General features: G+C 44.4%; 1 protein-coding gene across 2 annotated transcripts in view; it reads left to right on the top strand.

Moving 5' to 3' along the window:
- KCNU1 (potassium calcium-activated channel subfamily U member 1) overlaps positions 1-16,016 on the top strand; it is a 172,981-nt gene that overhangs the window by 13,440 nt on the left and 143,525 nt on the right. The window contains exon 4 of one of the 2 annotated variants that reach the window (XM_067722127.1): positions 615-729. In XM_067722127.1, coding sequence (XP_067578228.1) covers positions 718-729 — 12 coding nt within the window. In that variant the 5' untranslated portion in view covers positions 615-717. Of the gene's footprint in view, positions 1-614; positions 730-12,636; positions 13,024-16,016 lie in introns of those variants that run through there. The other variant, XM_067722128.1, reaches the window with a different exon arrangement.

Below are 16,016 nucleotides of genomic sequence, written 5' to 3'. Positions count from 1 at the left end.
GGTGGGACAAGATTAAAGAGGATTTGGAAAAACCCCTCAGAAGAGCCTAGACTGTGGTGGAAATAAACAGGGAGCTGAAGTAGCTAAACAAAGTTCATTGTGGTTCAAACGCTCCCCACTTCCAGCAACCTCGCAGTCACGTCTCTCTAGCATGTGTGTGTCTGATGGTTATAAGCGGGGTGCTGAAGTTTTTCTTCCCAGTAGATGATAAGGAGCTTGAATATAGCAACATGATACTCCTTGTAGCACCTACACATTCAGGTACTGCAATGATTGTAAGTCACCAAGAGACTCATGAAAACTGCAAGAGGGAGATGCTAGATTACCAAAAAAAAAATGCCATACTCCTCCACTCCGACCTTTATCCATGCCTCTTTGCAGTGTGACTTTACAGGACTTCCAGCAAGCGGCAGAACCTATTCCTCAGTCTTTGCATCTGGACTGTACTTGCTTTGACCACAGAACATGGCAGGAATGATGCCATACCAGTTCTGGGCTTACTTCTCAAGAGGGCCTGCATGCCTCCTTCTCTCCCAGAACCCTCCCAGCCACCGTGTGAACTGACAGAGGCTGGCCTGCTGTGTATTAATAGATAGTTTCTCTATTGTCCCCAGTACCTGGGCTAAGAAGCAGCCAACCCTCAGAAGCAGAGCCTGCTCACTGGCCAGGAGCTGACCACAGGTGCATTCAGGAACCGAACTGAGTACAGAAGTGCTGATGCGCAGAACTGTAAGCTAAATAAATGTCTGTTGTTTTAAGTTACTCTATTTGGGGTGCTGTTCTGCACAGAGAAAGATAAGTGATGCGAGGGAAGAAGGGGAAGAATAAGAAAAAGAAGAGAGGAGGAGGCAGGAAGGGAGAATAGAGGACCTGAACATATGGATGACTTTCTTCACGAAGTCCTGAATCCTGTATTTTATGTAATCAGGGTTGCTGCTGCATTGGTAGCATTCAGCAGAGTCACAAAAGTTGTGTTGCATTCCTTCTGTTTTATCAAACTTGAGATTTGAAATATTCATGCAGATAAAAGAACACATTACAATTCAGGAGAAATTTCTTCAATTGCCATTAGCTCAGAAGCAGCATCTGGCTTCCAGCAATGGGTAGGTACTTAGTCTCACCGAACAATTTTTCCTTCGATTAAGCCCACATACCAGAACATGATTGCTTTCCTGTATCTGTTAGGATACTGATGCTTTACTTTTCCAAGGCTGTTCATAGAGGTTTGAGTGAGGTGGTGTTTTGTAAAGACATTGACCAGATTCCTGAATCCGCAGGAATTCTGGACTCTGGTCAGAAGCCTCTAGTTTCTTTTTATCCTCTCCTCCTTACACCTCCTCCGCGTGTAACAAATATGTACATCAGGAAGCACATGTGGGACATTAGCCAGTGAAATCTACTGATAAAGACCTGAAAAGTATTGAGTTTATCAAAGTTTATAATTATCTATTTGATCTACCATCGGAATGTCAGTGTTCTATCTTGATGCTATGCAAAGACCTCAAAGAATATCTATGGACAGAGGAGCTTAAAGCAAAAAGTAGAAGAGGTAAAGTTAGAGAAATATCAAACCGAATAATCACTCAATTGCTTACCTCCCTGCTGAGGGTTTTGAAAATTTACAGGAAGCTTGGGTAACTAAGAAGCAGAGGTGCTTGTGTTATCAGAGAATAGATTGGAGAAAACAGAGGAGACCTGGGACAGAGACATCTGAGCTGCTTTTGCTTCTGTGATTTTGGCTTCAGCCATCTTTCTTTTAGATCTTGATCTTTTCATTCAGTGGACTCCACTAGCAGATCAAAAAAACATTACTAATGCCAATCAATTTAATTTCATTTATCAGTATTCCTGGATCTGTTAAGCAGTCACGTCAATGCACTTCCATGCCCCTCCCATCCCTCCCTCACTCCAGGGTAAGAAGAGCTGGAGGAGACCAATGGTTCCCAACACGTTTGTGCAATGGAATTGCTCTAGATGTTTTAAAACATATAGATGTCCAGCTAGATGGACATCTCTGAGGGCAGGAGCCTGGTCACCTAAATTCAGAAAACTCCCCCAGTTAATTTTGCTGCAGCCATCCAAGTGCTGGTTCATGACCAGATTTTTGGAAACCACTGGACAAAATGAAATTATGGCCAAGAGTGTACGATAAGGTATTTGTAGAGCTTTTGGTAGATTGATTTCTGTAGCATTAGTTTGGGCACTTACGTGAATATGCCATTTGAGTGAGGTTCTAAAGCAGAGAATACAAGCATAAATACCTACAGAATGAGGTGGGTAAGTGGAAAGTATAAAAACCTGGAGACCGATGTCCCCTCTAAAAGTCATAGCCTATTCCTGCCATCTAGGAATGATGGTGCATTTTTCTAAGACATCCAGAAATCCGGATATTTTAAAGTGAAATTTCTTGATTTAAAAAGGTTAAGAACTTATTTTTCAAAGCTTAAAACACTGCCTTTGGGCCCAACTTGATATTTCTCTGGGCTTGAACATAACCACCCTATGAGCTACCTTAGGGTATCTGCAGATGCGATGTTGCCTTTGCAGGTGTCGACTCTACTAAAAGTTCTGAAGTATTCCAAGTATCAGAAGACGTTAAGGACAACAAGGAAATTACAGCAAATTGAATGATGACTAATCTTTACAAAATAGAATTTTTTCACCTTGGTATGCATTAGTGAAATATAACCGCATCCTAAAGACAGACTGATGGGATTCCGAAACATGGCTCTCCCCACACATAAACGCAAGCATGAGGACTTATTTCTCTTTCAGTGTCTGTTTGTGTGAGTTTATGTACATGGCTTGTTTGTTTTTGGCTGGAGGAAGTCATGTTATACAGAGGCATCGGGTGTAAAAAAGTAATGGAACAATGGCTCCCACTCTCAAGTGTTTTCTGAGCTGCAGTTTTTCAGTTCTCATGGAGAATGGTGTTAAAAACCACAGATAAAATCATTATTTCCTTGAGAAATCTTATGAGGTTCTGAGCCCAGAAAGCACCCATGTGAGAACGTCTACACAGAGTCAGGAAGATGGTCATTCCCTCTGTTGCTCTCCAGGTTTTCACATGGGTCTAGCGCTTGGAGGACTCAAGGACAATACAGCTTCATTTGGCATCTCAGGGATGTGGAAGCTCTTAGTAGGTTGGGTCAGGGGTTCAGCGTCTTACAAAGGATGGCACTGAAAGTGACAAATGACCTATTTTGAGACATTTGGAAGCAGGCACCATCCACAAGGAGACAGAGTTGACATAAGCCAACTCATTCCTGCAAATCAGTGAAACCATCCAGGGAATAACCAGAAAATTGACCCCTGCCCACTGTAAACCCGCCACCATCACCATCTGTGGCCCTACTGAATGCATTATTCACCCTAATGATATCTTTATTAAGGCTGACCTAGGCTAATCCGCTATTCAGGTTGTTAGGTTCTTTTCGGTGAATATTGGTTGCCTCTGGTGGTGAGTGATGGTTGGAGCCATTTGTTTTCTCTGCAATGTTATTGCCAGATATTATGTTTTAAAGAAAGCAAAAACCGTACCTAAGTACCAATATCGATTAGTGAGCAGGCATCCAGACATGTGAATAATGAGGTCTTGCAAGTCAGGTGAAGTCCCCACTCTCCATCCTTTCCTCCCTGTTCTCTAGGCACTCCACGAGTCTCTAGAACTAAAGGCCCATCCAGCCACAGCAAGTACTCTGATGGCAGAAACAGCTATGTCCCTAGTTTGAGTAGAGCAAAGAATTCCCTCTCAAGTGGGGAACTCTGGAATGAGTGGAGTTCTAAACCTAGGATACTACTCAAAAAATAGGCTGCTGGGATTGTCAGAGTGTTAATTCTGCAAGTGTAGATTCTTCTGTACACATCTTTCCGCCTGACACATACTGACACTATGCATTTCTCCAGTGACACAATTTAATATCCTGTATATTAATTAATAAACCCTCCAGTGCCAAATCAGACCGATATGTGTAAGGGGAACTATACAATGAGGTTTTCAGATTCTAACCAACCAGTTCTGATATATTCTGAAATGCAAGTTACCGAGCAGCTTAGTTCACATGTTATGTGACCATTCCTGCACTCTAGAGCAATGTTAATTTAGATATGCACACACACCTTACACTGCCAAACTGAAGCACTTCAAATACATTTTAGAAAACAGAGTAATATTCCAAGGAACTCACTTTTCAGTGAATTCACTTTACAGTGAAAGAATGCAAGCCCTTGGGATTCATTCTTGATCTTACCCTTGATCTTACCCTCCAATCCAACATCTAGAAGCAGCTAGTTCTTTTTTTTTGCGGTACGCGGGCCTCTCACTGTTGTGGCCTCTCCCATTGCGGAGCACAGGCTCCGGATGCGCAGGCTCAGTGGCCATGGCTCACGGACCCAGCCACTCCGCGGCACGTGGGATCCTCCCGGACCAGGGCACGAACCCGTGTCCCCTGCATCGGCAAGCAGACTCTCAACCACTGTGCCACCAGGGAAGCCCTAGAAGCAGCTCGTTCTATAAGTCAGTAGAATGCCTTGTTAGGACCCAGTGTTAACTAGGGGAAAGCACCAAACAAGATAGGGGTGTTGTACACAGAACTGGAATTCACTCCATACCAGCAACCAGAAATGGGGCTCTTGCTCCCTGAAGGCACAAGTGTGGGATCCGAGAGGTCAGAGTGAAAGGATCCCCTCTGCGTTTTACACACACAATAACCATCTCACAGATTTCATCTTGTGCAGTAGCACAACGTATTAATCAACACCCGTGTTCTTGATCAGTATTCCTATATCACAGACAGTTCTTTTTGTTAGTCAATTGCTGGAAAAGCTCAGGGTAGCCAGGTGTGTTACAGTTCAGATTCAGTGGGACCATTGCTGAGTCTTTTAGTGGAAGCACTGTTCTCCTGAAATATTGAAACCATAGGAGCCCAGCGTCTGTCTTGATATTGGATAACAAAAGAGTGGTATGTAGCAGTAATAACACTTTCTTCCTGATTATAATTTGAATCTCCTTTCAATATTTGGGGAATTTCTCATATTATGAGTGGAAGAGACGTAGAGCCTACCTGTCGTTCTAGAAGCCCAGGTACTCCCTTTCCAAGCCCCCTTTGTAGTTAGCGCATGGGCACATGATCGCAAAGCCAGTAACAAGCACTCACTCTGGAACTTGAAGAAGAAACTGGTAAAGCAAAAAATCAAGACAGGAGGGAACTTCTCTGAAAGTAGATGTGGGATGCATCCAGTTTCCAAGAGCGCCAACATCTGAAATGCCAACAGCAGCATTCAGTTGAAGGTCCTGACTGTTCTGGCGTTTAGAGCTCACATCCGTGTCCTGCTGCTGTGTAACATGTTACAGCCATCTTAGCACCTTAAAACAATGCAAATCTATTCTCCTTACAGTTCTGTAGGTCAGAAGTCTGCGTAGACTTGACTGATTGCTTCACTCTGGGTCTCATGAGAAAGAAATCAAGGTGGTGTCGCGCCTGAGGCCTGATCTGGAGGCTCCGAGGGAGAATCCGTGTATGGGAATGGCTCTGCCATGCACTCTGCTGACCCTGCGGGTTTCCACGTAGACCAGGCAGGCAGAGGCTTGAACCACAGCTCATCCGAGCCTTGGCAGAATGCCTGGGACCCTCCTAGAGCAGGAGAGCACGGGAGGGTCGTAGGGAGCGTCTGTGAGGTCATCTCCCCCGGACCTGTCTCCCCATGAGACGTTTCCTCAGCACCTCCTGGGTTATGGTGAGGTAAGGGGCTTTCTTCCCTGTCCCTTGCCCCCATCAGAATAGATTTGTAGGATATAAAGCTGCTGAGCTGTCGCCTGGAATTGGATCGTCAGCAACGAGATGTTGCACAGTTGGCGTTAGAGTCACCCGGCCCCTTTTGCTTAGTGTCATCTTTCTGGTGTGTGGGACGAGGACGGTGGGCAGCCGGAGCCTTTGGCTAGTCTTCCACGTGCTGCTTATGTAAGTAATAAACTGTCTGAATCCAGAAGTGGCTCACTGTAACTTTGCCAGGCGAAGCAGTCGGGTCTTGGTCTTGGCCTTGCCTTTTCTTGGGTGTGATTGATGGTCCACTTCTCAGGCTCGTCAGGGTGTTAGCAGAATTCAGTTCCTTGTAGTAGTAGGTTGAGCCCCCCATGTTTTGGCCAGCTGTCATCCGGGACCCCTCTCAGCTCCTCAAGGCCACGTGCACTCCTCACCACGTTGCTGCCTCCGATGGTGTAGAGTTACTCATGCTTCCAGTCTCTGTGACTCTTCCCTGTGCCGATCTCTTCTGCCTCCAGTCAGAAAAGTTCTATACTTCAGGGCTTATGTGATGAGATGGGACCCACCTGGATAAAATGAGGTCGGCTCTTTATCGTAGAGTCCATTACCTTAAATACATCTGCAGAGCACCTTGTGCCATGTGAGGTAGTATATCTGTAGGTCCTGGGGACTGGGATGTGGACATCTTTGGGGTTCCATTTTGCCGACCACAGTTGGCCATGATGTTGGTTTCCCAACAGACCAGATTTGTGGTGCTGTTTGGACTGTTGCTTTGGCTGTGTGGTCCACAGGCTTACTTGTCCAGCATTCTCAGCTACTCAAGCTACTGGGAGTAGCTAATATTCTTATATAAATTTATTTTCTTTTTGTCAGAGTCGTTTTCTGTTTCTTGCAGCTAAAACTCAAACTGATAAAGATACACGTGATCTTCAGCACTGTTGACGAGTATTGGATGAAATTTCTTGGGACTTAAAATTCTTTTCCAAATTATTGCAGCTCCTAGTCTGGCTTACAGATAACTTCTTTGCAACTCTTTGGTGGAAATAACAGCTTCCATGTCCTTTTGTTTGTTGAGACAGTTTCACTTAAGACTTGTGGTATCCATGTCTGTAACTCTAGCTTATAAAATAATTCCTGTATTCATGATTGTCTATTAGCATAGAAAATGACTGAGAAAATACATACCCAGAGACCAGCACCTTGCTTCTCAATCCCAAGGAGAATCTTCCAACCTGCTCCCGCTCCCTCAGTCCTAGCGCATCATGACTGTGCTACAGACATCACCTGGAGTTGCAGAGAACAGTCCCTCCACATCATTCAGTTAATTTCTTGGGACTATAGCTGGAAATAAGTGCTCCCCTTCCTTTAGGAGAGCACCAACGATAATCCCACAGCGCCCTGCTTCCCCGCTTATTTAAGCACCATCTGTACTCTGATCTTGTTACTGCTATCTCCACTCTCATCCTCTTCCTGTTTGGGACGTCTCATCATCTGGTACGTTCCCCATACCTCCCTGCCCCTGCAAAGCCTCTGCTGTGCACCTTGGATCCCCTTTTCTGGAAACAGTAAACCTTCCTCTAACTCTTGGCCTTTACTGAAATCTGGCTCTCTCTAGAGAACTCTATTTCTCCCACATTTACTGAGTCAGAGGCCTCTTATCTCCCTCTCATCCCCGACCCTGCAGGGCAGTGGGGCAGTGTGAGTGTCCTTCCCACTGCCTCTTCCACACCACTCCTCCCTCCTTCCGCACGATCCCAGCCCCTCTGATACTCAGGCCATCAGCACAGACCAGAGGTGCCACCCGTCCTGACTGCTGCCCACCCGTCCTGACTGCTGCCCACCCGTCCTGACTGCTGCCCACCCATCCTGACTGCTGTCCTCCCGTCCTGACTGCTGCCCGCCTGTCCTGACTGCTGCCCACCCGTCCTGACTGCTGTCCGCCCGTCCTGACTGCTGCCCACCCGTCCTGACTGCTGCCCGCCTGTCCTGACTGCTGCCCACCCGTCCTGACTGCTGCCCACCCGTCCTGACTGCTGTCCCCCTGCAGACCTCTTGCTCTTTCTCATTCCTTCACTGAGGTGACTCTTGTGGCCTCTGCTCAGACGCCCTCTTCTTAGAGGACCTTTCTAGGACCACCCCATCCGAAGTCAATCTACTTCCTCCCCATTTCTCCTCTAACTTAGCACCTTGCTCCTTTCCTTCGTAGCATTTATATTGTAAAACTGTTTATGATTTATTTTTCATTCATTTAATGTGTGGTTCTCTTGCTAGAATAAATCAGAGTTTTTGTCTACTTAGTTCACAGTTGTATCCTCGATACCCAAAACAGTATCTGACACTTTAAGTAAAATTGCCTACCTGAAATTGGGTTAAAATAGCTATACACAAACTTCATAGTTATGTGAAACTCTACCTCGGTATTTTATCTGAGAAGCCAATTTTCTATACTATTCATAGACTAATAGGCTTCCTCCTCACTCATCTGCAGTGTTTTCTCTGTTACACATTACATGCTTACATAAGGTCTATTTTATGATTTTCTGCTCTGTCGCTTAGATGCATATGCCTGATAGTTTCACCAAAGCCAATCCATTTTAATCACTGTGAATTGATAAATCTTGCAGTAAATGAGAGGGGCAAGTTATTACTTTTTCCCTTTTAAGCTTTTCATAGAAAAGCTTTTCCAGATGAACACTAGAGTTCAGATTTGGGGGCACCTTCAAGGTAGAATGAAATGGAACAAATCATGCAGGAAAAAACAATCCTAAATTTGTTTATGTAAAGATATGAACTCTGTACACTGGGAAACGTCAGTAATGAACTTGGGAAAAGTATCTGCAGGATACATAGAAGTAAATGGGTCGGGGTCAGACTGATGCTGTGATTCCTCATGACGTCGGGTTGTAGCACCCCCTCCAGTGCTCTGGAGGGAACAGCCTTCTGACAAGCCACCCAACTGCCATGGCACATTCAGGAGGGGGAGGGGGTGCTCCAGACTGCCTTGCACTGGGAGAGCTGTAGGAGCCAGTCTGAAAGAGAGAATGTGAACATTGAACATGCTTAAATGTGTCTGCAGATCTGACAGATGGACTGGACAGAAAGGGGAAAATTGTGGAGCATGTCTGGAAGGAAGTGCCAGAACCTAGAGATCAGTGGGGAGACGGGTTCCAAGGAAAGTGTGAAGGTGGCCTGGCCACCGCCTGCCACAGCACCACCTTCACACTTGGAGTCCCTGTACTGCCTGTGAAGGGGACACCAGCCTGCAAGGTAATTGAGGAATCCAACCACCCTGGTGTGGAAAACTCTTCCAAAGAGCTGGGTAAAAACATAGAGGAACCTGTCAGCTGGCCGGCCAGAGAGAACAGCCCCGACGTTGGCTCGGGAATATGGAGAAAAGCATCAGGCTGGGTGTCAAGGACTTGGAGACAGAAAGAGCAGCCGTCACGGAAATGTATGGATGTCTGATCTTTATGTGAGTTCCTCTTCTTCCCTCACCAGGTTCCTAAAGAATAATGTGGACCCCAGAAGTGCTTGAGTGAAGGGGGAGGCGCTGAACATTAAGGCTTGTGGAATTGCAGAAAATCCGTAATCACTGGTAGGTGAGACCAGGACATCTACGGATTACCCACAAAAGAGACAAAGGGTTAATAATATCATTAATATAAAAGGTATTCCTGGACTTCCCTGGTGCTCCATTGAGTAAGACTCTGCGCTCCCAATGCAGGGGGCCTGGATTTGATCCCGGTCGGGGAACCAGATCCCACATGCATGCCGCAACTAGGAAGTCTGCCTGCCGTGACTGGAGGATCCTGCGTGCCGCAACTAAGGGTCCTGCACACCACAATGAAGAGCCCGTGTGCCACGACAGAGACCTGGCCCAGCCAAAATTAATTAATTAAAGAAAAAAGATATTCCTAACACTGAAACAAAGACAAGACTGTCTTTCCAATGGAAAAAATGTCAGTGAATATCAACAGATAATTTATTAGTGAATAAAGGAAACCAGAATATGTCACCCCAAAATATGCCTCTGTGACATAAAAACTATTTTGAGCTGAAGGCAGTTAAGCAGTAGACACAGAAAAAGCTCCCCCCACTTTTTTTTTGCCTAAAGGAAGGATATAAATTCTCCTTTACTGGACACAGACTCTTACCAGCCCAGAGATGGCACCAGTGGACTCTTCAAACAAACCTTTGTTAAGCCCTTAGCTTCCTAGTTACTTCTCCACTGTTTACTACCTCTAGTCCAAACCCTTTTGTCTTGTCATTTCTTTGCAAATGTATTGATTCTTTGTCTAAAAGGCATAAAAGCTTCCTGCTTTGGTCACTTCTTTGGGTCCCTTCCTCTCTCCTGAAGGCTCCCTTGTGCATGTTAAAATTCAATAAAATCTGTGTGCTTTTCTCTGAACATCTTTGTCAGTTTAATTTTCAGACCCAGTCAGGGACCATAAGAAGGTTGAGGAAAAACATTTTTCTGCCCTGCATGAAGAACTGTGACTTACAGATGCACGTGTACAAACCTTCAATTTAAAAATGAAACAAGAAATAAAAATTAAAATGATAAGATACAATAAATTATCAACTGAACAGACACATGAAAAATGTTAACTACAACAATGTGGGTGGAAGAGAGAAGACCCAGGAGCTCCAGTGGGAATATAAATGACAGCTTTCTAAGAAAAGGTTTGACAATAAATATCAAACATTTTAAAAATGCTCGTGTTTGACATAGTAATTTCATTTTTTAGGATTCAATCCAAGGAAGTCACTCGAGTAGGGGACAGATATATACAAAGATAGTTATTGCAGCATTTTTATAATGAAAAACATTGAAAACCTAAATACCTAGGAAGTGACTAAATAATTAATATAATACGTGTTACACCGTCATTGAAACATGTTTTAAAGTAATTTCAGTGACATGGAAAATATTCAGTATCTAATGTACAGTTGAAGGAGAAAAAATAAAAAGATGCACAACTGTATATAGTAGGATTATCTATGAGCCATAAAATCACTGAACTGTATCTCAGGCATCACCCAGGCCCCTGCAGTCACTTTATGGATAAAGAAGTGTAGGTTCAAGAAAAGAAATTAAGAATCAAAGAGGATAAATGACTTCCCCAAAGTCACAGAGTTAGCCAGGAGCAGACCAGGATCAGAATTCTAGCCCTAATTTCGGAAACTCCCCATTATAGTTCCTGGAGTTCGATCACATAAATTTCCTGACTCATGCCATGCGTTTTTAGGGGTTTCCAGCCTCCCACCTGCATCAGCACATTTCTGTCTTTTCATCAGCAGTACCCTTATCAACCTGTTAGGACTCGAGTACTTCAAACTCTCTTGTCTCCAAATCCATAGCTGACAGCGTACAGGGAGTTCTTTTTTAACTGCTTTGCATCCTCTCTTCTCTAAATTTTTTTGTTCTTATCTGTACCATATCATCAATAATTTAAGAAATACGCATTCCTGTGGGAAAAGGCCTTCTCAAGTCCACAAATTTGAAAATACCGCCGTTATCTATCATTCTCTCCATAAAATGCCATAATGTATAACTTAAAGTTTTAAGTGACTCCCTTAGACAATTAATGATTCTATAACTTCAGTACTAAAGTCCTTTATACAGCTATTCAAATTAATCCTGGTGGAAGCAATTGCAAAATAGTTTCACTGATGGCCTACTCTTGTCTCTCTGTGGAATACATCATAGTTCTGAGCTGAACTCACCATTTGACTCCTTAATATTATTTTCTGGCTGAGAAACATAACCCTTGGAGCAGCTTAAATTTTATCCCAAACTTAGTTGATTTTCTCTCAAGGTAGTTTTTCAAAAGATCTAAAATTGTTGGGGTTTTTTGGTCTTGTTTTACTTTTGTTTGTTTGTTTGTTTTTGTTTTACTTTTTAAACTTAATCATGAGCTGTAGTGAATAGGTAGGGCCAAGCAGACAACAGAGTTGAGTCAAAGATTAGACACAGGGGAGCCTAGTAAGCTCACCCCCCAAGAGACTTGGCATTTTAGCCAATTCTAGATTGTCAAGTTCAAATTCACGAGGCCTGCAAAATTACTAGTGACTACTGCATGTTCCCCAATAATTGAAATCTTAAATATTATTCACAAAGGCCAAGAATCCATTGTTTTGTTTTCTTATGGTTCTTGATTCCCAGTAAGATACTTTATCTGTAGTCTTTTTAAGTTATTGTTATCCAGGACCATCTTATTCCCCTTCCAAGCAGCTTAGATAGAAGTCAGTGTCTTTGGGATCTCACCATTTTCCAGCCTCTCCATTACAGTAGTCCTGGATGATGGGTATTCTGATACCTGATTTACTCAAGGATGCCAGTTACCTTGTCTGAGATCATAGACCTAGTCAGGGGTAGAAGCCCCGACCTTTAGGTCCCAAAGCATGTGTTCTTTCCTTTAAACTATGTCTCCTCTTAATTTCAGTGCTCGATTCTATAAAAGAGAAATGAGATTTACAGATAAGTGTCTAAAAAAGAGGTCAGCGGGTAGGGGGGGATGCATCATTTTTAAAGCATCCCAGATGATGATAATACGCAGACAGAGCTGAGAACCAAGCTTCCCGAGTGGTCTGGGTTCGCTTACCTTGTTTCTGCTCCCTCTCCCCTCTGCGTACATGTTCATTCTTGCATTTCATGACATGTTCTCACCTGTTTCCTTCATCCTCTAAGTTCTTCCCGCTCCTGCTTAAAAATCTTATCCGGTCTCATGTCCCTCTTTAGGGCTGCACCTCCGAGGTTCTAATTAAGTACTAAAAGCCTCTTCATAGTTTCTCACTGTTTTTTCCTTTGCTGCACAGCAATCTCCTCCACTAAACTCATCTTTTTTTTTTTTTTTGCCGTACGCAGGCCTCTCACTGTTGTGGCCTCTCCCGTCGCGGAGCACAGGCTCCGGACGCGCAGGCTCAGCGGCCATGGCTCACGGGCCCAGCCACTCCGCGGCATGTGGGATCTTCCCGGACCAGGGCACGAAGCCGTGTCCCCTGCATCGGCAGGCTGACCCCCAACCACTGCGCCACCAGGGAAGCCTAAACCCATCTTTTGAAGTGTGAACAGTTTCTGCAAGATGCAGTGGAGGAGACAAAAGAAGATCTGTAAATCTCAGCTGATTTTTTTTTTCATTTATCAAAATGAAATGAATACGCAAGAAGTAAATGCCTACTGCTAGCCTGACCCTAAACAAGGAACTTGCACCTTCAAAGTATATAATTCCAGCTACAAGCTTCAAGTACTCAATGGCAGGTGATGTATTGTAGGTTTATATGCCCTGCCGGGTACATTTCAGCGCACTGGGGCTTTTTCCCTGTTCTGAACAGTTTCCAGCGTTGAGACCTCAAATTGAATTATTTCTACCTGACCTGGGCCAGCCGCCCAGCGTCCTCTCCTTCCTGTCTCCCAGGAGGTGGCCATGCCATTAAAGCATCACACCATCCTAGTCTGACTTCTCCTTAGAAGAGCTGTCCTCCGTGCAGGCTGCAAAATGCTGCTAATTAGGTGTGACTGGCCTTTCCCTTTCAGTGTGCCTTACGTTCCCTTTTCTCCAACCCCCATCCACTTCTTTCCTCCTTAGACTGAAGATCTCCCCTTAGATACAACATGATTTAGAAATCAGAGCGGTGGAGGCAGTCAGGATAGTTACATATTACATAAGGCCATTAAAGATCCTTCATTCACATCGAGTGCCCCTTTGTAGTGAACGGTGAAGCCGGGGGGGTGGGGGGTGGGGGGGGTGGGGGGGTGAGGAGGTTTTAACCTCTCTGCAGGGAAGCAGCCTCAGAAGCTGAAGATTTCCCCGCCCAGGATAAAGGCAGCAGCCTGTATGTAACAGACCAGTCTGTAAGGCAGCATTGCTTAACAGTGATGCAGAGGGGGGAAATGTTTGCTCAATCATCTTAGGGTCCCTGGCTTGATCTGAAAATTAAACTGACAAAGAGAAAAGCATACAAATTTCATTGAATTTCTACATGTAGATGAGAGAGTCTTCACAAGAAAATGAAGACCAAGAAAGTGACCAGAGCCAGAAGTTTTTATACCTTTTCGACAAGGAAATAGTAAATTTTTGAAGAATTGGAAAGACAAAGGGGTTTGGGCCAGGGGTAGTTAATGGTGAAGGAGTAACTAGGAAGGTGAAGGTTAGTTTAGCAAGGTTTGCTTATACAGGCTGCTTGGCCCTAAATTTTCTATCTCTGGTGTTAAGAAAGTCTTTCTGCCCTGTACAGGGAGGGTAGCTTTCACAGGGGAGTTTTATGACCTGTTTCAGGGAAGAAGGGTGACAAGGCAGGGAAGAGTGACCTTCTTGCTTCTGCCTGTTTTTTAAATTCCTTAAGATATTTAATACGCCAAGCTGCCATATTTGGGGGTGACCTGTCTTGAACCCTATCAGTGAGAACACTGATTCTGGAGTCAGCTGGACTGGGGACTGGGCTTTGAAACAACATCACCACTTGTTAGCTTCGAGACCTTGGGCAAATTGCTGAATTTCTCTGGACTTCAAATCTTTCATCTCTAAAGTAGGGGAATTTATATCTATCATACACAGTTGTGATGATTTAGTGAGACAGTCTGCATAAAGTGTTTAATATGGAGCCTATGTTCAAAAAATGACAGCTATTATTATTGAGTGTCCAAAGTGCTGTCCCACTGAGGGCTTAACTCTTTAAATTTACAAGGTGCTTTTTCTCATTGTACCTAATGTGACCCTCATGCAATCTATGAGATAGACATTTCCAAGGTAGGTATTTTATCTCCTAGGAGACTTTTTTTCCCCAGATCTTGTAAGTAGCAAAGTCAAGACTCAAAGCCATCGCTTGAGGGTCCAGGGCACTGACCCCTGGCCACAAAGTACCTCTTGACTCTCCAGGGGAAGAGCCAGCATCTGCAGAGACTGTGATTCCCCTGTGACTAATGAGTTTCTAAATGATGTGCAGTGGTGTGTTGTGGTGGTTTTCATTCCATCTGCTTGATTCAACCAGGCAGCATTAAAGCTGAGAACTCCGGCTCTCAACATGCTGTCAATTTGTTTAATGATTATTCTAGGAGCAGGTGATTTCTATTAGACGGCAAGTGACAGATTGCCTATTAGGAAGAAGTGCATGTTTTTCTAACTAGGGACCCTCAGCACTCAGGGAAGCAGAGCTGGCTTTTGCCAACCTGGAGCTCAGTAGCCAGGTTAATGATGTGATTATCTGAGTGTTATTTGGCCAGGCTGGGGTACTAGACTCTGAGCATCCCTATTGCCAACTGCTGTTTCACTCCAGAAGCAGGTGGGAGACGTAGCATGAGAAAGAATAACAACCAGTGTGTGGCAGGTTTAGAAAAAATCTGGAAACCAAAAGGGCTCCCAGAAATTTATTTGCCGGTTAGAGAAGGGATTAGGGGAGGACTCACAAAGCCAAGGGAGAGAGTCCTGGACCATCTTTCTTACAGCACCACTGACTTTCTAGGGGACACTTGTTGAATTTCTTCTACCTTTCTGTGCTTTGTTTTGTATCATCTCATTAAATGGGGAAATTTTTAAAGATTCCCCTATTTCTTGATTTTTGGGGTGGACCTGGATTGTCTGTGATGGAGATCACTCTCATAAAATGGTCTTTGCAGCAAGGAAAGCCCAAGCAGAAGACAGCGTTTTGAGCGGAGATGCAATACAATGATTTACTGTTTGGGTTCTTTCATTGTATTTTCTAATCCAAGGATGGTGCTTCAGGGCAAGGATTAACTTTGCAAACATAAGTAACAACTCTCTGATGTATGAAAGTCCAGAGAGGAAAGATACCCAGAGCAGCCTTTCCCAGACTACTGAGATTCCTGTGCACAGCCCCAAACATCTGTCCCTCCTCCAGCTTCCAGGAGCTGAGCCGAGACATTTGCAGACAAAGAGAGAGAGAGAGGCTCTCCTTTACCCCCTGTTTCTCAGGACTCCATTTCTTCCCCCTACTCAGAGCAGGAAACTGCAAAGGTGTGATTTTAGAAGGTTTTATTCGTATGTGCCCCAAGGCAAAAAAAAAAAAAAGCCTAACTTTTCCTTTAAAAAAAAAAAGGATGGGGGGGGACCTTCAAGGCCAAAGTTAGTCAGTGTTGCTCCCTAGTGGCAAGATTTCCAAAGAGCAAGCTTTGCTTTGGTGAGTACAGTAGTCCCTGGGGTCCCGGGAATGTTGGTTCCAGGACCACCTCATACCAGAATCCCCGGATGCTCGAGTCTCGTATAAAATGGTGTGATAAAGTTGCCCTCTATAGCC

This window comes from Pseudorca crassidens, chromosome 21 (assembly GCF_039906515.1).
Source record: "Pseudorca crassidens isolate mPseCra1 chromosome 21, mPseCra1.hap1, whole genome shotgun sequence".
NCBI classification, from domain to species: domain Eukaryota; kingdom Metazoa; phylum Chordata; class Mammalia; order Artiodactyla; family Delphinidae; genus Pseudorca; species Pseudorca crassidens.
The sequence above is the reverse complement of the archived record's forward strand: the minus strand, read 5'-3'. Positions and strand labels throughout refer to the sequence as shown.